We start from the raw sequence: 27,904 nt of genomic DNA on the forward strand, positions 1-27,904 counted from the left end.
TATTTTAGTTTGTTTTCATAGATCTTTATTCAAAATGAGTATGCAGCTCGAATGAGGTTTTTAGGTTCTTGCATTTATTCCTACGTTGCAAGTAATTTTTCAGAGTTCTTAAAATGCTATCTACTTCCCTGCCTCAAAAGTAGTGAAGCAATTCTATTAATCAATCGATTATTTTGTGAAGACACTCACTAATTTCCTTTGATTTTCTTCTAGAGGTATAGATCCATCAAAGTCAGTATTGGTGTTGATACTCAATTCAAAGCTTATCAACGGCGTAAGTCCGCAATCACATATCTCGTTTGCGGTGTCTGAAAATCTCAGCCTCTATGTTATTTTTTTAAAGGAGAACAACTGACAAGGAGAACAATTGACATCATTCCTTAAAGTTTTTGCAGAATTCTCTTTGCTCAGAGGAGAAAAATCACGGCAGTTTTAAGGAATTGCAGTTGAGTAGTTTTCCGTTTAAAAAATAAAGTATGACAGTAAGCTGCGATGTCGCAAATCAAGTTATGAAATCGCCGACTTTCACCGTCGTTATGTCTTTACTAATAAAACTAAATGGAACAAATGGAACAAAACAGAACCTCAACATTGACTCCCAAATTCAGTGTCAAAAGGGCTCCTATCTAGAAAACCAAGTACCTCAGCATCTGCTAAATTCTGTTTTTTGTTATAATGTTCCTTACGACCTCTTGGGCACAATAAGCTCTCCAACTCAAACCTTTTATGTACCAGGCTCGAGAAAAGCTGTGCCAAACAGTGAATTTTTCTGTATTTTTTCTTGCAATATTAAGTAGATATGATGAAACATCCGACTGGTCTTCAAGGAGAGCTTTTGTTTCCTTGCTGGTCAGGAAGATAAGATAGACCAAATTAGTCAAATTTGCCGAATGATAACAGAGTGAGGCGTATCGTCTTTACACCTAAACCAGGAATTCCTTAGCTCCATTGGAAAACACTTGTGAAAAGGCCAAAAAATTATTTTTTTAGCCCTGCTTGTCTCGACCTTGGCATATTGAAATTTTTCGTTCAAAAATTCATTGCGCTTAGAAAGTTGCAAAGAATATAATATGGAATAATAATTGAATTTAGCCAGGTCAGAATACCTTTGGTTCCTCATGCAGGGTCGCTACAGGTATCCTAAGTTTTTGCTTTTGAAGGAACTTCTGTTGAATGAGTTCTAACTATTTCTCTTCTCTTCTTATTTTTAGGTAAAATATCATGAGATTATCTGGAAGAAGTTGGATCCCAATAGTGGAGAGGAACAAATGCTGCTGTTATTTGGTGTCAGTCAATTCTGGTGCCCTTTTAATTCTTTTTTGAGAAGATTTTTCCTCAAAAGAGACTCATGCTGATATCTTGGCAACTAGTTATGTATTAAAAAAGTATGATGGTGGCACTTTCTCAACTCATTTATTGAATGTAAATTTTCCAGATTTGTTGTCTTAAAGTAAAGTCATCCATGAAGCATGAGCTAAAATTCACTTTAGCTGTAATTAAACAGTGGCATGAGGGTGTAATTAAAGCCTCTGAAAACATCGTAAATGTCTCTCCAATGCATGCTTAATTTAAGTACATGCATAAACAATTTTGTTAGTTTATGAATTGGTTGGAACTCAAACAATTTACCATTCCCCATTTCGAAAATATTTTGTCTAAAGTCTATTTTAGTCTTTTCCATAAGAAAGTTCTCTAAAGTAGGTTAATTTGAAAATCTGTAGTAGCATCTTCCAACTGATAGAGACTTCTTCAAGAGTTGCTGTTTTAATAGTTGTAATATTTTCATTCTTATTAGCCTCAACTCAACTTTACAATTGACAGGGTGTGTTGGGAAAAACTACAAAAATCTATGTTGTTGCATATTGCACATTTTTTTAAAATTTTATCGGCACTACACAAATTATTTGATTAACTTAAAACTTTTTTTGAAAACCGATCATATAGCACTTACTTTCTTATTGTTCTCTACGCACTATGGCCATTTCGAGCGGGCAGGCCGCCCATCTTCAGGTGACTGCATTGGTATGGAAAGGTTCAAAAATCCGGCGTGATAGCCTCGCCGGCGCAGTTATTATCGCAGCTCTCGTCCTCTCGATCAGCTAATTTCTTATCAGATGTTTTCACTACATTCTTCTTGTATGAACTGAGTAAGATTGGCGGTTTTGTCAATGTCTTCACATAGCTCTCTAATTGAGTGTTAAGGAGCTCTTTATTTTTATGACAGTCTATTTCTAATTGTTCGAGTACATTTAATTTTTTGCCTTTATTACACTCATTCAAAAATCTAATGCAGCATTTATCTTTTTGCACTATGCCAATCAGCTGTGCTTAAATTTTTTATCGCTGTAAACTGCATCTTATTTGAAATTGGTCACCTCTAAGCCAGTCAAATAGGCCAGACCAAATACTAAAGGCAGGAAAGTTCAGAGATGTTGTTTTTTTTTGCTGTTTTGTCCAGCCCCTGGACTCTTTAAAAACCAGTAGCTTTTCTCCACAAGCCTTAGCAGTTAATCTCAAACAAAAGATCAAAGAAAAAATTTCAATAGTTTGGAACCTAAAGTCGTAAGATGCTAAACACCATAATGCTTATGAGCGGCTGATTTCACTTGATTTAAAATGACTCTGTTATGAACAAGATTAATTACATTTTTTCAACAACTCTTGTGCTGTAGTATTAGTATGTAATTCTTATGTTCATTGAAAAAAATCTCTTTATGCTCCAAGCAACGATGACAACACATAATTATTTTCCCCAAGTTCATTCCATAGCAATGTCACCTACCACTGTCTTCGTTGGATCATTCTATGAGATGTTGATGATGTATTTTTGATTTGTTAAATTTTATTATTGAGGTATCATATAATATTGTTAATGTTAAATTATATGTTAAAAAATTATGCAATTTTATTTAATTTGTGTTTTCCAGATTCGATTTTTTTTTTTTTTTTTTTGGATGGGAGGAGGTGAGTAAAAATTGAAGAGCATTTTGTAGAAGGGTGGCTCTACAAGGTACTATTTATCGAGGAAAATGCAATTGAAATTGTGTTGATTTTGATCACACTTAACCCTGTTGGGTAACTTTAAACCCGTTAGCTTCAATCAACCTATATTGAACTGAAAATTGACAATAGTTTTAATCGCTAACTTTTTGAGCTTTTCAATACTTAAAGCATTGGCGGATCAAGAGGGGGCGGTCGGTCACAGTGGTATGCTGCCAGCTAAGTTGAAAATCAGTAAATCCATAATTTGCCGCAAGTCCACTAATGGACCAGTTTAGAAGGTACAAATTAACACATTCTGATACGTATCGTAACAAGAATTTTACCTAGAATATAATTCGCGCAACAGAAATTGATGAAACTAACTCTAATTAATCTGTTTAACATTTTTTGATGCGTGAATTCAAACCTTGCGCTCATGGAAAAATTAAAGTCTAGTTGAGACAAATTGCGCAGTAAGGGTTACTGTAACAGTCTCTGCGGTATGAAAAGATGGCGACCTTGATTTTGGATCTTCGGCTCAGCTGTCGCACGTAGTTAACACCTAGAACTATACAAGGCAGGAAGGAACATGGCTTCATTAAGGAGCCTGCCAAAACTGTTGTGGTATGTGTGATTTGATTCAAGTAGACCATTGTTTTTCTTGTGAGCGGGGAATTCAAAATTCTTGTAACCAATGTAAACTAAAAACGTTGTTATCTTAGTTTGGAGTTGATTTCAGTAAGTCCCTTTGTGCAAGTTGTGTTTAACGTGTTTTGGTTAAAAGCCATGTATCAGAACGCTTCAATTTTTGCCTTGTTTACTGGTCCATTACAAAGTATAATTCTGCTCGTTTCGAAGAAAGTAGTTCAAGAGGTTTCCATTGACCACCTGGGATCAATTCATTTTTGATAATGACAAATGAGGGGCTTGGAGTACAAGGCACATAAGTGCAGTTTTTGCTATTTCAAAATGTACTTGTTAGAAGTTTCGAAATTTCATGGATCCTCAAGGCAGAAAGAAAGTTCAAACTAACTTTTTGATGTTTAAAAATAGGAATTTGGGAGCAAATTTTTCACAAAATATGCATCAAGACCAGTTTCCTTTGAAATCGTCAATATCTTAACTTATAAAAACTGCACTAATGCGCCTTGACCTCCAAGCCCCTCAATTTCACTTCAATGTAGGAATACCAGAGAGAATTTAAATGAGGCCTTGTTCTTTATGATGATTAAGGGGAAAAGATTAACATAAAAGAATCCTAAGGAAGCTGAGTTTATATAAATGTAGGAACTTTATTTACAGGAAATTTTTTATGATTCATTATTTACAGTTGCCTCAGCTGGTTTATCACTTTAAAGCTTACCAATTTCATTCTTGAATTTAGTGATTGTTTCTTTAGCATTTTTAAGATGGTCCTTGTACTCGCTAATTTCTTGTCTAATCTTCTTTTTGGCATTTAAAATGGCTTGAAGGGTTCTCTCCTTCTTTTCATCAACTGAAACAAATCAGAATTAGAGTCACCTAATTTAATTTTAAAGCACCTTTAAGTTAACAATTGAAAATAAAAAAAAACCGAGATAAGAATAATATTAAAAGATGAACATTCCAGATACAATAAAGAATACATCCAATCTTGCAGCCAGGGCTTCATTCTAGGCTAACCTTCTTAGGTCCATTTCTTAATCATACCTTTGATGCAAAAGGTCTTCGTTTACACCTTTTCTTGCTTCATGCAAACCAGATATTGATTGCTGAGGTCAAAAAGTGCGTAACTCTGATTGTGACATTACTAATCTCCACTCTTGTGTCCCTTTTTTTCAAGGAAACTAGCCCAAGTACAGTTTTTTTTTTTACATTTTCTGTTAATTTCCCATACTCATTCATAACTATTCACAGATAGTTTTAAAGAGATACTTTAATTGGTTCTCTTTTAAAAAATAATACATAATTGGGGATTTTTAAATACTTGATAATATTGAAAAGGGGCCATCTTTAAAATTTTGACAAACTTACTTTCTTAAAGGAATCTTCTCTTAATGGATACGTAATCCAGCCCCTAAAAGCCTACGACTGGTTTTCTTGCGAAACATCATTCAAGGGAGTCCAATTTAACAATAATTTAGAAAAGGAGCTATCTCCAGAGAGACTAGAAGTCAACTCAAAGTGTTGTTAAAATACACTTTCTATCTTTACTGACAAGCTGCTGTGTTCCTTAGATTTGCCTATCATTCTTAGCTAATCTTAAAGTCTTAGTCTCAAGTTTCCACGGGCCTATGGTGGCTGGATGAGGATTTGTTAATAACTTTTCCATGAACGCAGTTGGATCTTGAAACACTATTTCTTCTTAGTACTCTGGTACAAGAATTTTTTCAGTAACTAAAATATCTGGATTTGTTAAAAAAAAGCTTCAGCATGTGGTAGACTGTTACCGAAACAAAAATGAAAGTAACGGTTACTCTGTAAAGTAAAGACTCGTTGGAATAAATCAAATGAAAAAATTCAATGAAGATGACATCGATTAATATATCCACTCCAGAAACTGCAACAGGTGAATGATGATAACAATGTTTATTATTATGAGCGATATCTCAAAAGTTCCCTTACAGCCAGATTACTTATTGATGGAGCGAAGCTCTTTCATAGTCTCTTCCACTTCGCTACACTGCTCAGCAACATTAAAAGGTATGAATGCGTTATGTATTCCATTATTGTTTCAAGGCCTTCACCATTGACTATCTACCTGGAGGTTGCTTTTAAAATGGCTGCAAAATGGAGCAAAAAGACACATAGGTAAAATTTAGAGAAGGGTCCCAGGAGGCCTTCCTCCAGATGAACACAAGAAAATGGCTCATCGACTTAGCCTTTTTCATATCTATACAAAATTATGGATTTTCGCTAATCCGGGAAGACGGCAACATTGCTTGAGATTTTCCCCTTGGATTTTCTCTTTTATCTGAGAATAGTCCTGGGAGTGTATACCCAATATGAGATGAATCAAATCGGATGAACAAATGAAATTGACGAAACGCCTAAGCCTGTTCCGAATTTCCGCGACTCGACTCGTATGGATGATGGGGCGATTCGGCAACATTGCTCGAGATTTCCAAATTGGATTTTCTCTAAATTTTCCGAGGATGGTCCTGGGAGTATGTACTCGATATAAAATGTGTCAAATCGGATGAACAAATGAAATTGTGGAAACGTTAGAGCACGTTCCGAATATCCGCGACTCTACTCGTAAGAATAATGGGGAATTTCATCAACACTGCTCGAGATTTCCCCCTTGGATTTTCTCTAAATTTTTCGAGGATGTTCCAGGGAGTGTATACTCAATATACAATGTGTCAAATTGGGTGAATAAATGAAATTGTGGAATCGCCCGCGCCTGTTCCGAATTTACGCGACTCGCGAATATTGGATACTCAGAAATTTCGGCAACATTGGTCGAGACTTCTCCCTTGGATTTTCTCTAAATTTTCCGAGGATGGTCCTGGGAGTGTACACTCAATATAAGATGAATCAAATCGGATGAACAAATAAAATTGTGGAAACGTTAGGGCTTGGTCGGAATATCCGCGACTCGACTTGTATGGGTGATGGAGAATTTCATCAACATTGCTCCAGACTTCCACCTTGGATTTTCTCTAAATTTTTCGAGGATGGTCCTGGGAGTGTATACTCAATATAAGATGAATCAAATCGGACGAACAAATAAAATTGTGGAAACGTTAGAGCCTGTTCCGAATTTACGCGACTCGCGCTCCCCCCTTCCGCCCTTCCCACATTTTGCCTCCCACCTATCCTCCTTCGCCCTCCTCGCATTCCGTATTCATTATTCACCTCTCCCCTAGCCATCATCTGATCTCGACTCGACGGATCTCTGCTCGCACTTTCCTAGCCGCTATTTGGCTCAAAAAAGCTCATTTCAATGATCATATTAATAAAGGAATCCAAACAGGTATATTAATGGTAAAAAGTGATCTCGGAACGAATTCCGCTGTTTCATGATGGTTCCGGATCTTTTCCGGATCTTTTAGAATACTGTCTGTTCCGAAAACAAAGACATTGCGAAAACATCGGACATCAACAATACATAACCTCAAAACCGGTCGATCCAAAGCGAAGCGCGTGCACGTGTTGACTTCAATTATTTCCTAGTCTTATTGCTTTACTCCACCAGAAAGTTTCATTTTATCTGTAAAGGAAGAGTTTTTGAATGTTGCAAATATTGTGTCATTCATTTTTACTTGACTGACCATCAAGTCCTCACATTATAAGCACATTTTTAATCGTTTATTTGACACATTAGGAACTTACCGAGCACCCTCTCCTTGCGTGATTCTGCAGGTCATTCATTACTTCGTAAGTATTTTAAAGTTAATTAAATATTCAATTTTCCATTGAATGAAACTCTTAATGGATCTTCAAAGATTGCAAATGTAGCCAGCACCTTACTTACTTCTTAAGTATCAGTTCCTTCTCAGAGTGACTTACCTTCTGTTCTCATGATGCATTAGATGCGTTGTTGTAAGTATCAGCAAGATGTAATGTTGAAAGTCGCATGATGTTGGAACAAAAGTGACCAAAATATCAATGTTCAGTTGGCATCTTGGGCCAGCGCACTGTTAATGGTGCTGAAACAATTACTCATTGAGATGAGCGGGCAGCTATGTGAGAACACTAAGAACAACTCGACGGTTTAAGTTGGCAATCACTTAACTCGGTTTGCGACGTCGTAGACTTCCTGTCATACATTAATTTTTGACAGAAAACGACTCAATGGCAACTCCTTAAAACTGCCGTGATTTTTCTACTCTGTGCGAAGAAATTTCTGCAAAAACTTTGAGGAATTTTTTTTTTTGTAGAGAACTGTAGAGAGGCAATCCACTATTAAGTGTTCAGCACAATGTTGAGAGAGAGGTTAGTTTATCACGGGGTTGGGGTGTAGACCCAATGGCTACATCCCCGAGCACAGTTAGATTTTAGGATATATCACTGTCCTGTACTAAGGCTCTCGATTTTAATTTTGATGGTTAGCGAATATTTCGTTGCTTTTTACAAAGCATAAAGCAACAACGCGAGATGGTTTCATTTCATTGATAAGTGGCTTCGTTCGTGGGGGAGTTGGGTACGTTGACTGCTGAGTGACGTTGAATGGTATTGGCAGTCGCTGAACTGCTGATAACTGTTATCACCTTGTTTAGATACAAGGCTTATGCTGATATTAGGATTATGATTATTGGAGAGCAGAATTTGTTTACATATCATCTTCGTGGTTGTGGTATATGTCGAGGATGTATGTCCTTTCAGTCTTCTAGGAGTGAGTGAATTATCCAGCAGGGAGAGGGCAAGGGGATTAGAGTGGTTGTGTAGTCGGCTTATATAGCGATGCGTTATCCTAGGTATGACGGCATCTGATGTCAATTTGTTCTCCTTATAAGAAAATAACGTTGAGGCGGAGATTTTCAGCCACCGCAAACAAGTTATGCCATTGCCGACTTACACCGTCAAATTCTAGTGTGCCATTCCAAATTTTGGATGATATTTGAACAGTCTATCTGCTTCAAACAGCATAAGTAACCAGAATAGACCTATCAAATATCTGTCAATTTTTTTCCCGGTGAACTGAGACCTTAGGTTGTTCTCCCCGCTGGGAGGCTCTGGCAGTCCTGATTGAGGGTTATTCAGGCCAAACTTGCACCTAACATCCCATTAGGTCCAAATATCTCTGTTTATCACCTGAAAATTAGATTTTAATAATAATTCTAAGTTGTCCTCTCAGTGTTTCTCCTTCAGTGCACCTCATCCGCAGCATAACCATGGGTGTTGAGAAGGTGGAAGATACCCAAGACACAGAAACCTCCTATGAAGAAGCATGTAAATTTGTCAACGCAATTGCCCAACCTCTCGCCTCAAAGAAAGTAGCAAAGAAAATTTATAAACTAATTAAAAAAGGTTTGTAAGAGTGTATTCATATCAGTATTCAACTAGACATTTAACTCAGCTCATTACTTAGTTTTACGATCACCTAACAAAAAAATTTAATTCAATTTGGAATATTTTTGTGTCACAAGTAACATGATACCATTGAGTACATTCAAATATACAAAGTGGAGTTTCAAGAAACTTTCCTAGTTCAGCCTTTACCTTGTAAAGGACAATGGAGGTATGGAGGCCTTTCAAAACCCAGCTCAATCATCATCATTGAATGAATAAAATAAAAGGTAACACATACGCATGGGTAAAGTTTGAAAAAACACTCAAAAGCTCCAAGCTTCATCCTCTGGAATTAGATTGTTTAAAATTTCCCTTGATTTATTTTATGACTGCAACAGAGGATTAAAAGAGTAAAGCAGACAGTAGACAGTAATTTTTGTGCTCTTGGACCAAAAAGTTGGCTTATTTCTGTGTTTGGCATATTCTTAAATCAACCACAAATGTATCCCTCATACTGCAAACTCCTTTTGGAAATAAGAAATCATTTTGGCATTCTTAGCGATGGCTGAAATGCAATAGAAATTTTGATCAAGGTGAACCAGCCACTGTGTCACCAAGTAAGAATTATATTTGAAAATTAAAGGCTACTTACAGTGAGAGGTGATCAGAATTTTAGTAAAAACAGAGCATTCTTCATTTAGGATTTTAATCCCACCATTTTCAGCATGCCCAAACAACTTGTGTTTTTTAATGTGGTATTGGTTGTAAGTTACTAATGTCAGACTTTATCTTTTTCTATCCGGATTTTTTAGCCTCAAAACAGAAGCTTGCGTTTGCTGGTCTAAAAGAGGTCCAAAAGAGGCTTAGGAAAGATGAAAAAGGGTAAGCGTTTCATTTCGTTGTCAGTAATAGTTTAGTATAATGTTCAGAGGAAAAGGAGCCGGTCTGCATACTTTGACGGTTTTTACAATTCAATAATTTCACCCTTCAAGCGGCAAGTCAAGTCATGGTATGTCTGGTCAAATCAGAGTTTGTCAAATGCTCCCCTGATATATTTACTAGTCACATCATTTTTTGACTCGACAAAAGCATAATTGCTAGGGCTGTGCGAATATTCGCAATTCCTACTATTCGCGCCGCGAATATTCGCCGAATATTCGCTTCGTCTGCCTCGCGCATTATTCGCAAATTGCGAATAATCGTGCCGTCGCGTATAGTGAATTTTTGAACTGACATTTTCACATATTCGCGCTGTCACGAGGAACGAATTTTCAAATATTTGCGCCATCAAAAATAACGAATTTCCGAGTGGCAATCGTGAAATGTATTGAGGACCTGCGCAAGGCTTCCGCTTCCATCCGAGACATCGTGAACGGCGTATTTCCTTTGATCTTAACCGACTTTGCCGAATTTACGAACAGCGAGCGCAATTGCGCCTGGCCCGCATATCTTGGTTGCTCCAAGAGTACCTATTGTAACATTTGCGAATTTTCACACGTAAAAAAGTCATTTCAAATTATTCGTTTTACTATTTGTAGCTGTGAATAATTGAATTAAATTCTTCGCTATTCGCATCGCTATTTGCGAATAGTTGCCGAAATTATTCGCATTTCGCTTCGTTCGGAAAATTCACTATTCGCACAGCCCTAATAATTGCTAAAAAATTAAATAAAAAGCTATTGATAAGCTCAGATATTTGACTGCACCCATTGAAAATTGTCGAATTTGAATTAGGTACATCATATGGGTTGCTCAAGTTGAAGATAGTGTATCTCCTTTGCAACTCTTCAAAATCTTTGATTATGTTTTATTTTTTTAAAAGAAAAATTCCTCTTAAAGAGGGAAATCCTCTTAAAATCTGTGAATATTATCAAATTAATGAAAAAATTTCAAGAAAAACAAACAATTATATCTATACTATAAGCTCCGAGACCTCCTAATTTTGCGAATTTCCTATAAGGATTTAAATATGAGCAGAGACTTGCAACATCGTAATTAGGGATATGCAGTTTTTGAAACCATCAATATATTAGTGGTTCAAGTACGAAACACCTTTCAAAATAGTTTCATTTCCACTCCTCTTTACCAGCAGAAAAACAAGCTACCTTCATAGCTTGAAAAGTATAAAGTATATTCTCCTAACAGTGAAAAAACATCAAGAAATTAAGTTGACTAGTTTTCCAAAAAATAAGAAATAAAGTATGACAGGAAGTCTGCAACGTCACAAATGGAGATATGTGGTTTCACTTGAATTACACTTGAATGACCATTAAATCCTCTCACATTTTATATATAAATGAATTAATCAACTTCGTTTCTGTCATCGAGTACAATAGCATAGCTATCATCCTTGCCATCCCTGTCAGGCAGATGTGAATCGAAAGGACACAAACATTGAAGAAGGGAAGGTTTTTTTGTGATAGCAGGGTACAAAATCAGAAAAGACGGGAGACAGCACAGGAGCTTCAACATTCTTAAGACGTACCTCTGATATGTTTCTGTATTGCGCATCTCAAAGTCTCTAATTCTTTTTATATTTTGCTTTTTTCTTTGATGTAGAGTTGTCATTTTGGCTGGTGACATAACACCCGTTGATATCATAAGCCATATACCAGGAGTCTGTGAACTGAAAAGTATTCCTTACTGCTACACGCCGTCACGGAAAGACTTGGGGACTGCAATGGGTGTCTTCAGGTGGACTGCAATGGTTTTAGTCAAGCCTCATCCTGATTATCAAGAACTTTACGATGAAATCTATGAAATTTTTAAAAATTTGAATCTTCAACTCATCTGAAATGATCAATTTTTCAAATCATCAGCTCTCAGGTTTACTTTAAAATTCATCTCTGGCATAGTCTTTCTTGTCAGTTCAAAACAAAACGAAGATAGTGTCTAAAAGAAGTGAAGTAGAATTTTGGCATTTATCCATTTTTTCCCTAGATTATAAGACTAATCAGAATGGGTTCAAATTCATCCTCACACTAGTCCAGTAGAGCCTTCTAGGAGGGCACTCAATGGCTAATTCGGCCCCCCTCCCCCACCTCTGCATAAAATTCACAAAAATTGACCAAATTTTATGATTTTATCCAAACTGTTGCATGATTGTTTCTGTATAAAATTATACTAATCAATCAGTTTCAAAAGGAGTTATATCCATTCTTGTGTCGCTAAGATTAAGAATTTGTTTGTGCCTGTTCAAGCAAATTATTTGCTAACAAAAATTTTTTGGTTCTAAAATGTTTCAAATGAATAGTAACATTTTTTGAATCTACACCTCTGCCTTCGATCCAAGAAAGTAAATCTAGTGGCCTGCATAGCCTAGTAGTAAGAAGTGAAAGGATGGACACATCCCCTTAGATGACTCATATCAAGTCATCAGCAAAGAAGTTGTGAGGCTTTTTCAATGTTTATCATGGTTAAGAAAATTCGATAAAAAAAAATATCTGCCATTCGACTCTCGTAATTTTCCTCATATCCGTCAAAACATCTCAAATTAATTTATATAATGTGTGTATTATTCTCTCAATACATAGAATCCTAAAGAGAGAATGAAAGAGTTAGTGCCCAAACTTTTTATTGCACCTGATTTTCTCACCTAATTTCTCAATATGAAGTTAGTTAACAGCAATTGTTTCGGTGTTAATTCATCTCATCATGTTGACTCAAAACTGAAGTTCTTTATACTAAGTAAGTGACTTTTTTTCCCCTTATTAAAAAAGTGTTTCTATTTTTATAGTAAAGTTTAACACAGTATGCCACCGGCTTTTAGTAAAAGTAAAATTTTAATTTACTCAGAAATCAGAATCAATGAACGTACCTCTCAATTTTACCTAGTTTTTCTTTGTATGTACCATTAGGTATGTAAAAATGTAATACTTGCTTTTGATTTGGATGGATTCTACTTTATATGTATCTGTCTTATCCTGCTGTAAATATATAAATGTCTACAATTTTTTATAAAGCAAAATGTGGCAAGACTTATCAGAATTTGTTTATTTTCTAATCCCAATATCCCAATTTGAAATGATACTAACCTGTAAAAAAAATTTAAATCAAAGCTGCAAGGCTAAAATCAAAACTAACGCAATGTTTAATTTTTTTTTCAGTTCTAACCACTGACTTTTTTATGCAGATAGGGTGGCAGATACGCCATAAAAATGGTGGTCATTCATCGACAGCCAACAACAAACCGTGGTCTACTTAAGTTTTTTTATTATATAATGTATGACTGTTTTAGGGAAAAGGGCTCTTTCATAGGGATTCAGATTTGTAAGGGGAGTGACTATTGTCATGTTAGATAAACGAATAGGAACCCAGGAGTTTCCCAGAGAAACTGTGGTATCCCTGAAAATGAGCTCCGAGCAATTTAATTCATTTTTGTTCTCTAAAAGGGCATGAGGTTCATGATATTTTTAAAACCCCTGCAATGGCTTCAATGTATACCATGAAACGAATAGGAATAGTGAAATCATAATTTTGAAAAAAAAAAAGAAAAAAAAAATTCTTGACCAAATGCCTACACACGCTGCTCCTGAAAAATCATGGAAACTTCATGTAATAAAAATGAATACTGTGGTTTTCCATGTGAGGAACCAATGAGGTACCCCTCCCTACCGCTATCTGGCTGTTGCCACATGATTCATTTTTCCTGCTTTTTCATCCGTAAAGAACTCGTGAAGCAATGGAGGACGCATGTTACGTCAGAGACATCTGACAGCTCTGTTTACATTACAACCTAACCTCACTATCTGTTATCATCTAGAAAAGTCTCCAAGTCGACTCGTCATATTGTGCAACTATCAAGCTCTCCAGATTATTTTTCTAAGTAGCTAAATATTTTAGCGTTTTTTCTATTTGATTTCAAAGTTTAGCTCTGAAACATGTCCATCAATACGGCCCATGCAAACGGAGGTGTTCTAATCCATGCTGGAGAAGTGTAAGTATTGAAACTCTATGACAAGCAAGCTCGCACATTCAGTTTTATGAATGCATTTTCTATTTATATTCTCTTCAAACTCATCGGTTTTTGAACCATTCGCGTACAATTTGAGCAAACATACTCTCTGCAAAATTCCTCAAGCCTGAAGCATTCTCCTCTTTGTTTCCTCGACTCCCTATCCATCCTAGGGCCTTGTAGAGAAACTACTTGAAGGTACGTAAATGCAGGCTTTGCAGCATTCGTTGCACTTTTGCATTTAAATTCAAGTTTAACTTTCTATCTCTTCAGTAAAACGATTCGAATGTCAAATTAGCAATTAGAAAGCGGTAATAAATCTATTTCTTAATTACTTGCTCCGTCCTGAAATCATTAGATCCACCCATTTTCACAAACAGTCCTTTTCTGTATACCAGTGGCAGTTTTGAAACTTCAGCATCATCTTCAAGCTCAATATCCCAGGTATTTCTTTTCATGTTACTTTTCATCCCTCTCAAACCTTAGGTTTGTTAATTTGGATGGTGTGAAGTGAACATTTCAATTTTAATCTTGTAAGCCAATAACAGAATAGAATCACCAGCATGTATCAGTCGTCAAACCCGACGATAGAACTGGGGAAGGGAAAAAATCAGGGTGCTCCGTGTGAGAGATCCGTACGCTCTCCGTGCTGCTATTGGCCAAGCGTCATTCTGTGATGTCACGCGTACGGACTAAACAAGATAGGGAAGCGTTTTCCCATAAGGTTTTGGTCCGTGTTGGTATAGGGAATGTCTGCGCGGCACGGATAAATCCGTACGCTTGGAATCACTGGAAAAAATAGACAAATGTCACATCCAAAAATTGCACCATTCAACAGATATTTACATGCTAACCAATGGGTGATCTGATGATTGGTGCATTAGACTGATGTGACTTTTGTCTATTCTCCTCTTTCCCCGAACTAAGATCCTTCATTTAGCTCAGCACATTTTTTTAATTTCACTCTAACAATCCAAAAGTTCACTTAAAAGTGCTCGGAAACTCTGAAAATAAACTATTAGCCTGTTGATTGAGCTTTGTTGCTCGGTATCACACTATGGTGATTCATCGCCAGGCTCTTGGAAAGATCGAACTGGTGTGTGATGTATCGCATCAATGAAGTGAAGGATCTCGGTAGTTTTTTACTTTCTAGCCCAAAAAAGGATGTAAACCCCTGCGCTTGAGTGTAGGTAATCATTCTCAAAAAAAAAAAAAAAAAAAATACAGAATTTGTATTTGAAAAAAAACAACACATTTGATACATTAATTGACCTCGGTATCAAATGCAATGTTTTTTTAGCCAAATCCTGTTTTGATTTCCCCGAATTTTGCAATGTTCTCAGTGGAGGATTATTCTGTATACTCGTCCTGTGGGGTCTTTGCATTAATTACTTATATGTATCAATTTTGCTTTAATTTTTTGTTTTATAGAATTCTATTGTTCTCCGATAATGTGCATCTCGAATTTCATGGCCAAGATCAGAACCCACTCTTCAGAGGAAGTAAAGTTGGCCGCTTATACCTCACAACTCATCGGATGGTCTTTACAAACAAGGACAGCCATGATGGCATGCTGTCATTTAGTTTCCCCTTTGTAACCATCAGTGATGTAAGTTTATATTATATCAATTGAAGGGAGTTGAGCAGATTTGAGTTAATGATTTATCAAAACGGGTCTAGTAATTCTGTTTTATTATGTATTAGAAGCGCTTCATCCAAAAAAGAATATTTCATTTCAAAAGTTAATTTTAAAGGTGGAATAGTTTGCTTTGAGTCATTTCCAATTTACAGAAGGGAACCGAATACATTTGAATTCAATTCAGCTGTGCTCTGTTGAATTTTAGCAGGTTTGCTAATGTGTCCTTGCCGAAAACTCAACAATGCAGGGGCAACTATGGAAAGTCTCGTGGCAACCAAATTTCCATGGAATTTAAAATCGAATTCACCATAAAGAACAAGTCCACTTGATTTCTCTCCATGAATTCGTCTACCCTCTTGGTACGATCTGCCTCAGATAGAGTGGTACTTGGTTCTTTTCTCTGATTTGATTTTGCCCATTTTGGAAACAGCAATGCAGAACCAGTGACAGAAAACAGGAATGATTAAATAGATAAAGAATTTATCTCAATTTTTTTAGTGCAAGGTATTAGAGAAAATTCAAACATCAGTGGTTCTAAGGGATCTCTGGCAGCAAGTGTGTATTATCTATCACCTTGATTCTTTCTAAATCAGCTCAATGTGATTTGGTTCCTTTCTGCCAAACAATGTCCAGCCATTAATGTTACGTTACGCCATGTTACGTATCGACAGTGTAAGTTGGCAATCACGTAACTCGGTTTGCGATGTCGCAGACCTTCTGTCATACTTTATTTTTGAACAGAAAACTACTCAACGGCAATTCTGTAAGACTGCTGTGATTTTTCTTGTCTGTGTGAAGAAATCTCTGCATAAACTTCAAGGAATGATGTCAATTTGTTCTCCTTTAAAAAAAAACATCTAGGCGAAGATTTTTAGACACCACAAACGAGATATGTGATTCCGGACCTACGCTGTTGGTATACCTCTTCGAGAAATTTCTTCGAAGTAATTATCTGCCTTGTATATTTTCAAAATTCAAATGAAAGAAATGCCAATAACATCCTTAAACTTAATGCAAGAGCTCAGTGCCTATTTTTCCAAATTCAAATTTAAGAATGGATGCAAAATTGCAATTTCTCTTCAAAAATCCATTTCCAAACACTAATCTAAGTGCGAAGCGAATAAAATAGAGGATTGAACAATTCTTTAAGAGGTTTGCAGACTTGTGTCAAGGGAGCTAAAAATTTCAACTTTCAGAGTTAGGTATTCTATGAACAGTCTGAATTTTATTTTCATATATATATCTCCCAATTTTATTTTATATTTTGTAGGTAGAAATTGAGCAGCCAGTTTTTGGAGCTAATTACATCAAAGGTAAAGTCCGTGCACAACCTAATGGAAACTGGGTCGGAGAGGCTAAGTTCAAGTTAATGTTCAAGAAAGGAGGGGCTATTGAATTTGGTCAAGCTATTTTGAAAACAGCGGCCATGGGTAAGTCAGTAAAATGTAAGTACATAGTGAGGAAACAAATTTCTAAGCTTAAAATATTCACCTTATTGCAATGGATGTCCTGAAAGTTTTGTCATGAACCCCTGAGTGCATAAACAAATGAAGCTAGCAACATGAGAGTTGCATGAGCTTTCAAATCATTTCATTAGCACTCTAACACAACCTTGTCAAGCTTATTTGGTGAAAAATTTGCTGAGTTTCAGCAATTTTCAGGTGACGTCTGCACAAAACTCCTCTAGACCCCTTCTAAAATGGGGGGAGGGGGAATTTAAATTTAAATTTAGGTACTCAAGTCCTTTATTTACCTTATTAATATTGCATAATTCTTACTAATTAAATTCATAAAACCTATTCTTCTTCATCTGATAACTCCTCTTTTTTTAATCTTCCAAAATTTTGGCCAGCATTTTTAGTGCCCAACTGATATGATTGTCGCTACTTAATCACAACGCAGAGAACTTTGACCAAATGAATTCAGTAAGATTGCATTGGTAAGCTAATGAAATGCTTTTTAAGCCCATACAGTCCGCATCTTATCGGCTCTATTTATTTTTTCGAATAAGGGTTGATGGTCTCATTTCTGGACACTCATTGCTTAGTCCTTTTTAACCAATTCAGGAGCAGTGTTTTAAGAACCAATAATTTTAACCAACAAATGGGATGTCGTTAATTTATTCCTTCCTCTTTTTTTACCTTTACCTACAATAGATGACTTTATTTCAAAAGATCTAAAACTTTTTCAAAGTTATTTCATCATTATTTGTACTTTTTTCCAGCCATGTGAAAATGTGTGGTCTTAAAACGTTGCTTTACTCTCAGAAAATAAAGCAAGTAGAGTAAATTAAAGTTATTCAAGTTCAAAGTTATTTCATTATTATTTGTACTTTTTTCCAGCCATGTGAAAATGTGTGGTCTTAAAGTGTTGCTTTACTCTCAGAAAATAAAGCAAGTAGAGTAAATTAAAGCAAAACTTTACCAAACAACTTCTAGATGGCTGGAAATAGTTACGAATTCTGGTCAAACAATATACCTATTCAGTCATAAAGTTACATTACTTTCGTTTTTTCAAAATAATTGGACCATTAGGGGAAAATTATCAAAATTATGGAAATTTAAAAGGAAAAGAGATCGTTTTTAGAGAAAGAAAGTGTGTTACGGTTAATTAAAGTAGCTTTTCTCTCACTTAGTGGGAGGTAGGAAGAAAAACGGTGGGCTCCTGTTGTTCCAGAGCAAAGAGTACATAGAGTCGTCATGCAAGTGGAATAGCTGGCGCCACTTTTAAGCATTTTCCTGGTCCTGAATTACGCTCCTGTGTCACACCAGGTAACTTTTTCGATACATAATCGATTGTCTTTGGTACACGGAGACCCAGCCATCGGATGTAAACCAAGAAGATAGGAATTACTACGTATTCCACATCGCCATTTTAGATGGAACATGTATCGAAAAAGTGATCGAAGCTCGGCGCACACTTTGCTCAGACCAGAACCTGGCGACCAGAACATGGCGCCAGCTCTCTTATCTACATTTCGACTTCATGTACTCTATGTTCTAGAAAGATGCTCCTTACACTGAGCATACTGCGCAAGAGTTATCATACAAAATGTCATGATTATATCTAATTTTTTGTGAAAGAAGGTTGGCTAGTAGGCCGTACCGTGACATTAAAGATACTGGACCGGGTAATGATACATTCCTCTTTTTGTAAAAAAAAAAAGAGAAAAAAAAAGAGCTCCATTTTTTATTGGGTTGTAAAGAAGTTTTTTCATCAAGGTTGAATCCATTGCTTTTAGAAAATCTCTTCTATAATTTTGGTGGTAATTTCCAACTCAAGGAGTTATCTAGACTGCCATGCTAAGAAAAACGCCACCTGAGCCTTCAGGCTTTGCCCTATCTGCTTTGATTAAATACGAGTTCATTGGGGAAGTTGTAAATATTTTTCTTTCAATTCTTTAGACAATTTTATGCAAATATTTCAATGAAACATGGACATAACTTTCTTTTAAAATAAATTTATCAGAGCTTTGGCAACATTTAAATGCTCTTGTGGTGCTTTTCCCGGCAGTAGAAGGTACTAATCTAACAGTGTATCAAATATGTCTAAGAATGACAACTCCGAAAAATCATTAGACTAAAATGGATGGTCTCTATATTATTAAAGAGATAATTTTTTTTCCTTGCTTTGATCTCCTTTATTTTCATAAAAGGGTCAATATTCTAATGATTGCGCAACATTTGCAGTATAAGTTGATTGTCCTCTTGAGATATTTAAAGTATTTTCTCTCCAATAAGACAACAGTGGGAACATTGAATTTCACACAAAAAACGTCAAGGGCGCTATTTTTTGCATGTGTTTCCTCATTCTTTGCCTCTTGGCTAACTTTCCTGTTCTTCATTGCAGCCAGCCAGCAAGCACAATCGGATAACCCCCCACCATATGCCCCCCCTCCAGGGCCATGGTACCAAGCTCCCCCTCCAGCCTACACTCCTTCACCTACAGGCTACTATGGTTGGGTACCTCCCACTCATGTCTTCCCTGACCAGCCTCCTGGTAAGTTGCCAAATATCTCTCTTTTTCTCTTTCCCCCTCTTCTTCTGCTCTTTCCCCTCCAGGCCCATCTTCAGGCAGGTCCTCTTCCTAATCTGGTTTCATTGCCAAAAAAAAATTGAATATTAAGTGGATCCTCAACAAAAACTGAAATTTATAGCAGTCCAGGTATGAAGTTGATACAGGAAAGTCAAAGTTTTCTTTAAATTTTGAGTTCTGAGTGATTTTATTCATTTTTTTAATTTTTAATGCTCCAGTTTTTTCGTTTTTCCAATAATTGTGACTCTCTTAAATTGCCAGAACTTATCATTAAAACAGAAGCCAGCTGCTGACTCAATATTTCATGTAGAAGTTTTGGTTTTTAAAATTTTGTATTTAAGCCTGATCTATCTTTGTGAGAAATTTTTTCTACAGTGATCTGTGACCTTGATTAAGTTCATTTATCTCATTCAGAGGAAGCAAGTCATAATTTAATTCTCAGAATTAGCTCCATAAGCACAAAAAAACTCCTTCCTGTATGAATAGCTCTAGTTTAGCGTAATAACACAATACACAAGCATAGAAATTGGTACACACATCATTGAGAAGATAATAATTAACCACTGTTCATCAATGCCGCTATACAATTTAAAAAACTTTTTTGAGATTGGTAAGTAACTGTTGATACGTACAACCTTGAGAAACATATCAATAAATTAGGGACTGTCCATAAATAGAGCACCTTCTTAGTGAAAGCATGAATATTTTGCCCCTCCTCTTGCTCTTGGAGGCTTCAAAATCTTCTAATCAAATGTAAATAACTCAGATGGGAGAGTGGTTGTTGCCAGCTGTTGGCAGTTGTCACCTGTGAAATTCACCAATGTTCAAAGTTCATGGTTTCTTCAATACAATGTTTTGCACCATTTGTCTTTTAAATTTATGACTTTCCATTATATATGTACGTATACTCATACAAGTTCAGTTGATCTTATTGTATTGCGAGCAAATAAAAGTATATTTTCAGTGAATGTACCCTGCTTTGGCTTGCAATGTCTGCCATTTTTTGAGTCTTAAAAGCTGTATTGAAGTTTGCACTGCTGGTGGTTTAAGCTAACTGTGGGCCACTCTGGTTTTGCTATGTTGGCTCTGTTTTTTCCAATTTTGTTTTTGATGGAAATGATCCCAAGTTACTGTAGTGAAATCAATGGAAATGGTATTTTGAGACATCCCTTCTCCCTACATTTATGAAGGCATTCCATCCCCATAAATAAGTGGGAATTTTTCTCTAAAAAAGAAAAAAAAAGTTTTGACTTGGGAGTTACTAGTGTTTGAAAGTTTGACTTTGTTCCTATTAATCCTATAATTTATTATGTATATATCACCGTTTAACCAAGATACCCAATATTCAAAAAGAAAAGTTGATCATAGTGCACCTTTATAACTGTTGCAAAGTTTCAGCCAAAATTCTAAGTTGTATCTTTGTTTCCGTTTCATTTCATTGATGTGTGATGCTAATAAATTTTTGTTCATTTATAAATTAATATTTAGTTTTCTCTCAATTTCAGTGAATTCTGTGTTTATGACTGATATGCCTCCACCTTACCCTGGTATCAATGCTGGTTACAATGGGTATGCTTCTGCGCCACCTGTAGGATTCGCTCCTCCCCCTCAACCAGGTAACATTAGCCTTATTTTACCCTCGTCTAAATCACTCAAAAATGGAAGAGAGTTTGAAACAGGGGCTCCTGAAAAACGGGTCTACTCTCGCTCAAGATGGATGTTCTTTTCAGAGTATCATGAGGCTTTACCTTTAAACTCATAGCTCACAATCAGTATATCGATGGCTAAAGTGAGACAGGAGGTATCTCCACTGCGATGTTTCAAAATCTCCTCCTAGTTTATTTTTTAGAAGAGGAACAAGTCAACTTTATTGCCCGAAATTTATACAGAATATTTTACTAAAAGAGAAGAGGAATCAAGGAAGTTTTCAAGAAATTACGATGACTCGTTTTCCAAGGAAAACATGAAGTATGACTGAAAGTCCACAGCGTTGCAAACGAAGATACATGGTCTCGCACTTTAGCCATCGATATCTTAGCAAAGATTTTAAGACAAGAACTGATGGATTGATCTGTCAATGATGATTGTCTGTGATTGATGTGGTTTCTGGAATAGAAGGGGAAAAATCAGTTGCAGAATGGCACTTGTAGTTGAGAATCAAGAAGTTATACAGAGCGCTGAAATATCTGCAAGCCTAGCATTACATCACTTACAACATCATCAAATTCAATGATAGGTTGATGGTGTCTCTGTCCTGGCTCCTCTTGAATCTCGCATAAGGATTTGAATGTAATTTGCAAAAAAAACTGGTTTGAATTGCTCATCTGCTCATTTTCAAGGTCATTTTAACATTTAATTATGCGCACTTCATTCACAGAAAGCCATCTATTCACTCTTTGTTCATTAACTGTCCATTCCTTTTGCCCAGGTCCTAATGCATCCACTCCTTATTTTTCTTACTCATCCCTATGCTGAAAGCCAAGGGTGGACAGGCACTCAAACCGGGGACACTGGCCCCCTCAAAGATTTGATTGGCCCATTTTTCTTTTTTCTTCTCTTTTTTCTTTTTTCTTCTCTTTTTTCATTTTTCTTTTTTTCGTCTTTTCTTCTTTTCTTCTTTTTTTCTTATTTCCTCTTTTCCCTCTTTTTTTATTTTTCTTCTTTTTTCTTCTTTTCTTCTGTTTTTCTTTTTTCCTCTTTTTTTCTTTTTTTCTTTTTTCCTCTTTTTCTTCTTTTTTTCTTATTTTTCTTCTTTTTTCTTCTTTTCTTCTGTTTTTCTTTTTTCCTCTTTTTCTTCTTTTTTTCTTTTTTTTCCTTTTTCTTCTTTTTGTCTTTTTTGTCTTCTTTTTCTCTTTTTTTCTTCTTTTTCTTTTTTTTCTTCTTTTTTTCTTTTTTCTCCTTTTTCTTCTTTTTTTTTCTTTTTTTTCTTCCTTTTTTTTCTTTTTTTTCTTCTTTTTTTTATGTGAAGTCCATAATCACCCTAAATAATGACTGGCCTGCTGGCTAGGACTCTTTCTTCTGTCCCCATGCTGTCTATCTGCTCTTGTTGAAGGCTCTAAAGCATTGTCAGGTTACCTTTAGTCTATACATGAGAGACCTGTAATAGTAGATTTGAAGGCTCACCACTAGTTGTTCAATTAAATCAAGGAGGTCTGAACGACCTTGTTATTTCTAAACTTCTCATGGCAGAAACTGCAGTGGGTGTTTTTGATGTCATAATTTTTTTCAAAATTTGATTTTTAGCGCTCTCTGCTTAATTGAGAAAGTAAACGGAATTTAGTTTCCATTTACCCAAGAGTGAAAAAAGATCCTTGTATTAATCTTGAGAATTATTCATTGATTAAGGTAAGGAAAATGCTGTCGAACACTTTCCGTCAAATTCTTATGGGAATTCCCGTAGCAATAGAAGGCAAAGTCATGATCTAGGAAAATTTGATAGTAGATGAAATTTTGCGCAGAGCTTTTCTGCAGGCTTCAGAAGAGATGAAGCCCCAACATGCAAACATTTTCAAAAATCAATTTTTTCTGAAACACCTAGAGTTAGCTGACAAACGCTGGACAAATACACCCATTTCAAACACATTTTGCAACCCATAAAAAACCAATTTTTATCAATTCAATCGTAGGTAATGCAATGAAAGTTCAAAGACATTCATCGTTTTCCTTACCCTCAAAGCTGCAGAGTGTAAGCTGGCTAGAAGAAGATTCATTTGTGAATTCATGCGCAGCCAAAGCCTATCTCTTAATATTTCGTCTATCCTCATTTTTATCAGTATTTATTCTTTGTTTCTATTCTGCTAATGTCTGGTAAATCATCAATGCTCTTTCTCCTTCTGTCACAAGAAAAAGCAGGTGAAGCAGCCCAAAGTGCTTACTACGATCCTAATAAACCACAGTGTGCTTATGTCCCTCCTCCAGCTTACTATGTAAGTATCTGCATTATTGTATTTTAGTATCTTGATGTTCAATTTCTCTGTCTTAGGCTTGTTTTTATTATCTCTTGTCAATGAGGGATGAGGCCTCAGAGGTAATGGGGTTATTCTTGCAGGACGCTAACCTGATAAGGCACCGAGCAATAGGGTTGGTCAGTGCTTAGTAAAATACCCCGCTTTTATAAATTTCTCCCAATTCAAATTGATGCAATTTCAACTGTGCTTCTTTAATTTTTTAGTCAGCTATTAATTGTACAGACTATCAGACTAATTTATTTTGGATTTGTTGTGAAAGAAAGTTATAGATCGGTTCATATAATCGCAACCTTTGGTGTACCATCTTTTGCAACTAACGTTGTGAGATTCCTTTCAGTTTCATTGATTGCATTTTCAAATCTATTGCAATGCTCTTTTGCTAAAGTTATGCTTATCAGGAGTAGACTCAATTTGACGCTCTCAGTCTAGATACAGATTCAGTTTGACGGCGGTGCGTGAAATCAAAGGCAAATTATGGGTTATTTTGGGTCATCCCCGGAGCATTTTCCACAGGGAACACTTAAGTAGTTCATTCTGGAGAATAATGGGAAGAAACAGTGTAACTCACAGTAAGTAGATAGAGAGAGAGAAGAACAGTAGTATGTTATGATTGAGAAAAAGTAACAGTATGTTACAGAGTGAGATGAATAGATAAAATAGTAGGATACAGTGAGGGGAAATAAGTTAAGACCCAAGACCAATAAAATTTCTGGTCTTCAATTTATAAATCGTTGCTAACATGAGGAAAAGCGTTTCATACCGTTGAAATATATGCATATTCATAATTTCCTCCATAAGGTGTCAAAAAGGGCTGGTTTGAGTGCCAAAAATGATCAATTTGATTTTAATCCTTTCTCTGCCAAAAGGCTGTAGCTCGTTTATTTCCTTGGAGATTGTGATGTTAAGACTTGTAAAAACGTGCATATTTTAATATTTCATCTTGTTGAGTGCTTTGGACACGGGGGCTTTGGTCAGGGTTGGTGTAGAGGGCTGAAACTTTACATCTGTGAATTTTATCACCTTTGACGCGGGTCCTCTGCTATTCAAAACAAAAGAAAAAAAATACTTCCCCTCTACCCTAGGGGAGCGAGAAAGCAAAAATCTATATGACCCGCCCCTGGGCTGTTACTTTTACTACTACTATTTTTTCTGCAATAGTTCTGTATTCTAAGTATTTATTCTGTTTTGTTCCAGGAATCCCCTCCATCATACCCTCAAAATGGCCCAAAGAAGAATAACTAATTTCAAAAGCCACCATTTATAAGTGTCAGGCACGGTAAGTTTTCCAATGATGATTTTGTAATGCAAAAAATTTCATTTAGATCGAAAAATTCGGAGTGTTCATGATGCACTTCATCTTCTCTTGGAGAAGAAAAAAGTTCCTAAGTCGAACAGTTTTGACCAGAACCTTTGAAAAGCCTCAGTCAATTTCAAAATTAAAAAAATGTTTTGTGGATCTAATACATTGAAATCTAAGTTAATAACTAATGTAACATCAAGTTTTCTTCATTTATGATTATTGAATTTAAGCAAGTGTGGAACCAAACCAAAAGGACATTCAATTGGTCAGTTGTTCTAGTCTTCGGATCGCGTTTTGATGGTTACATCTTATACAGAGTGATCCCCAAATCCCGCACCACTAGCACCCAGGCGTCACCCCTGTAACTTTTGAGCAAATTGAGATGGATACTGTAAATTTTGGGAGAGCTCCCGGGGCAAAGGAAATGACTTTTAGGACCCCCCCCCCAAAAAAAAAAAAAAAAAAAAAAAAAAAAAAAAAAAAAAAAAACTAAGGGAACCATCCTAAAAATTGTCCAGAACCCTAGGGGTGGTGTGGAACTTCGGGAACACCATATCGACGGTGAAAGTTGGCAATCACATAACTCGTTTGCGGTGTCTGAAAATCTCCGCCTCTACGTCATTTTTTTAAAGGAGAACAAATTGATATTATTTCTTGAAGTTTTTGCAGAATTTTCTTCGCATTGAGAAGAAAAATCATGACAGTTTTAAAGAATTGCCGTTGAGTAGTTTTCCATTTAAAAAATAAAGTATGACAGGAAGTCTGCGACGTCACAAACCGAGTTATGTGATTGCCGACTTTCACCGTCGATATATATTAGCAAAGAATAATTAGACTTATACACATGCCAAGTTTCATCGTCCAATATCAACGGAGATATCGCTCATTGAAAAAAGCAGCGTGTGATTCCGTCCACAACAAAGTAGCATACCATGGTCTCAATTGCTTTCATTAATCAGCAATACATACATTCCCTTGACGCTATTCTCTTGCATAGTGCAAGTAACAGAAATAATGTTCAGGAAGTTTATTCTCCCAGAAATTTTGATTCTAAATCATTAAAATTTTGTTTTACAGGATAAATGTTTGATCCCTTAGTATTACTGTTCAAACGGACCACCTCTTTTTTGTTAATTATGCCTTTATGTATTCAAAATACTTTTAATTCTCAAAAGAAGGGCTGTTTTTCATTATGTTAGATGAAGGTCCTCTTTTTTTCATTATTAACTCTTACTTTCTCTTGTTTGTTTCAGCAAGAAAGTTCACCAAATTGGAACAGTTGGACCACAATTTGTAATTAGGAACTACAATTTTAGGCTCATCCCTAAAAGCACCTACCTGTTTAAGGAAAGTTATGGCACATATTCTGTTCCTAACATGAGCCAGAAATTGCAGTTCCTAATTGCAAAATGAAGTCCAGTTAGCATTGTGAAGTGAGTTGTCGAAACGTGATACTACTATGTACATCAGATATATTTATCAATTTTATGTATTTATCTCAATTTTTAATTATTTTGACTCTTGTAAGCTGCTTTCCTAAATCCTCAAGTCCGCTAAATTCAAATGTTTTTCAAGTGATCCAGAATTAAAACAAACTGATGATAAAGTGAGTTACTGTAGGTAAAAAACATAATCCAAAAGAATAATTGTATGAAAGAAAGAAAAAGAACCAAATATTCGTTGTTTTTTTTTCGAGTTTTAGAAGACAGACTTCAGGCTATCTACATTCATCACCTCCAAAAATGAAGAATTGAGCACAATCATACTCTTAAAATAAAATGTCACTCACTTCATTTCACGCTCTTTGCTCTATGTGTAATTTGCAATGCTTGGCCATAATAATTCACCTTACCTAATCCGAATCATGGATGGATTTCATGCTTGTCCAGAATGAAGGAATAGAACCTTCTCTGTAATAGCTGTAATCTTGAACAACTCATTACTTAATCAAAATGAATCGGTTTGTTATGTATAACTATTTTGAGTCTGCTTGCATTTTTTTTAAGTATCAAATGAAAGTAAAGATTTTCCTTTGATAATAATTCATGTCTATGATTAGGAGGAAATCTTATGTCTCAGGTCTAACTTTGATTCTTTAAGTTCTGGAGGGACACTCTTTCCTCAATAACCAATTTGATAGAAAAACAAAAGCATTTATTTACGTAACAGAATCAGGATTGTTTGATGAAACATTTGCTGATTTTAGCATCTTAAATGTCTGCTAAGAAAATACGTTTGATAAGGTGTTCGTTGGTGAGTAGAATTTTTCAATTTAAGTATTCTTAAACATCCTAAAGGTACTCACTGATAATTAACGTTGCCCCATGAAATATTGTAAGAATTCACCAGTCGAGGCTGTAAAATTTGATTGTTGCTTAACCACTTCTGTAGAGTGGGAGACCAAAGACATTCTGCAATTCCACATGTTGCTTAAGGTTGGAGTGCATACTTATTCAGGTCCTTTTAACTGTCTAACATCGTCAAGAGGAAAGCTCTCGTGCAGTATGAAACTTGAAGCGTGTAATATAATCTCGCTTTATGTGCTCGGGCCATCAAGGCAGAAGTAAATCCTTAAAATGATACTCTAAAATCATAAAGCCTACCACCTAAAAGTCAATATAGAAGTGGAAAGTCATGAAACCCAAGTCTGTCTCAGTCAAGTGACAAGCTATGTGGATATTTGTCCTAATTTTTAAGATTTCTTTGTTATTGTTTCGCATGTAAGTGTATTTTGAATTCCATTAAACAGTTCTTTTTTAACTTGTCTTTTCTGTTTTCTAATTTTCTCATTGCATAATTTATTTCAAGTCTCTAAAAAAATCACAGATTATTCCGTATCGCGAACATTCTATCCCACCTATGCTAATGAAGCATGAGAATTTTTGGAAGCTCTGAGCTACAGGTTATGCAACTTCAGAAAATTAAAGTCACTTCTCACACGAAGTAAAAGCAATTGAGTGACATGTGAGACGTTTCATTTTGAATCTTACTGTTAAACTTTGTTAAAATTATTAATCATGATTTCTAATGATGGTCTGCAATGAAATGAGATCCTATAAAAATGTGCTCCTGTGTGAGTTTGCTTATTC

The 27,904-nt window shown here is 35.8% G+C and overlaps 2 protein-coding genes and 1 long non-coding RNA gene across 5 annotated transcripts; 2 read left to right on the forward strand and 1 right to left on the reverse strand.

Annotated features, from left to right (window-relative positions):
• Positions 1-1,568: 1,568 nt before the first annotated feature.
• Positions 1,569-8,756, reverse strand: LOC109040998 (uncharacterized). Its single transcript, XR_002009902.2, has 2 exons — positions 7,477-8,756; positions 1,569-4,477 (listed from the first exon to the last, which is right to left on the reverse strand). It is a non-coding gene; the product is annotated as an uncharacterized lncRNA (long non-coding RNA).
• On the forward strand, positions 7,074-12,900 carry NHP2 (NHP2 ribonucleoprotein). The gene is made up of 4 exons (XM_019057153.2): positions 7,074-7,344; positions 8,765-8,937; positions 9,732-9,801; positions 11,479-12,900. The coding sequence occupies exons 2-4, from the start codon at positions 8,802-8,804 to the stop codon at positions 11,711-11,713; spliced, it is 441 nt and encodes a 146-aa protein (XP_018912698.1). The 5' UTR covers positions 7,074-7,344; positions 8,765-8,801; the 3' UTR covers positions 11,714-12,900.
• A 748-nt stretch (positions 12,901-13,648) lies between these two features.
• Positions 13,649-27,581, forward strand: Wbp2 (WW domain binding protein 2). 3 transcript variants are annotated; one of them, XM_019057148.2, is made up of 8 exons: positions 13,649-13,855; positions 15,305-15,482; positions 16,783-16,957; positions 19,362-19,511; positions 21,053-21,163; positions 23,391-23,473; positions 24,710-24,791; positions 26,069-27,581. In XM_019057148.2, the coding sequence occupies exons 1-7, from the start codon at positions 13,800-13,802 to the stop codon at positions 24,755-24,757; spliced, it is 801 nt and encodes a 266-aa protein (XP_018912693.1). In that variant the 5' UTR covers positions 13,649-13,799; the 3' UTR covers positions 24,758-24,791; positions 26,069-27,581. The 3 variants fall into 3 exon arrangements, with proteins under 3 accessions (XP_018912693.1, XP_018912694.1, XP_072156209.1); XM_019057149.2 differs by having other exon boundaries at positions 16,783-16,942; XM_072300108.1 differs by lacking the exon at positions 23,391-23,473.
• The last annotated feature ends 323 nt before the right edge of the window (positions 27,582-27,904 follow it).

The sequence above is a fragment of the Bemisia tabaci genome, chromosome 4 (genome assembly GCF_918797505.1).
Source record: "Bemisia tabaci chromosome 4, PGI_BMITA_v3".
Lineage (NCBI taxonomy): Eukaryota > Metazoa > Arthropoda > Insecta > Hemiptera > Aleyrodidae > Bemisia > Bemisia tabaci.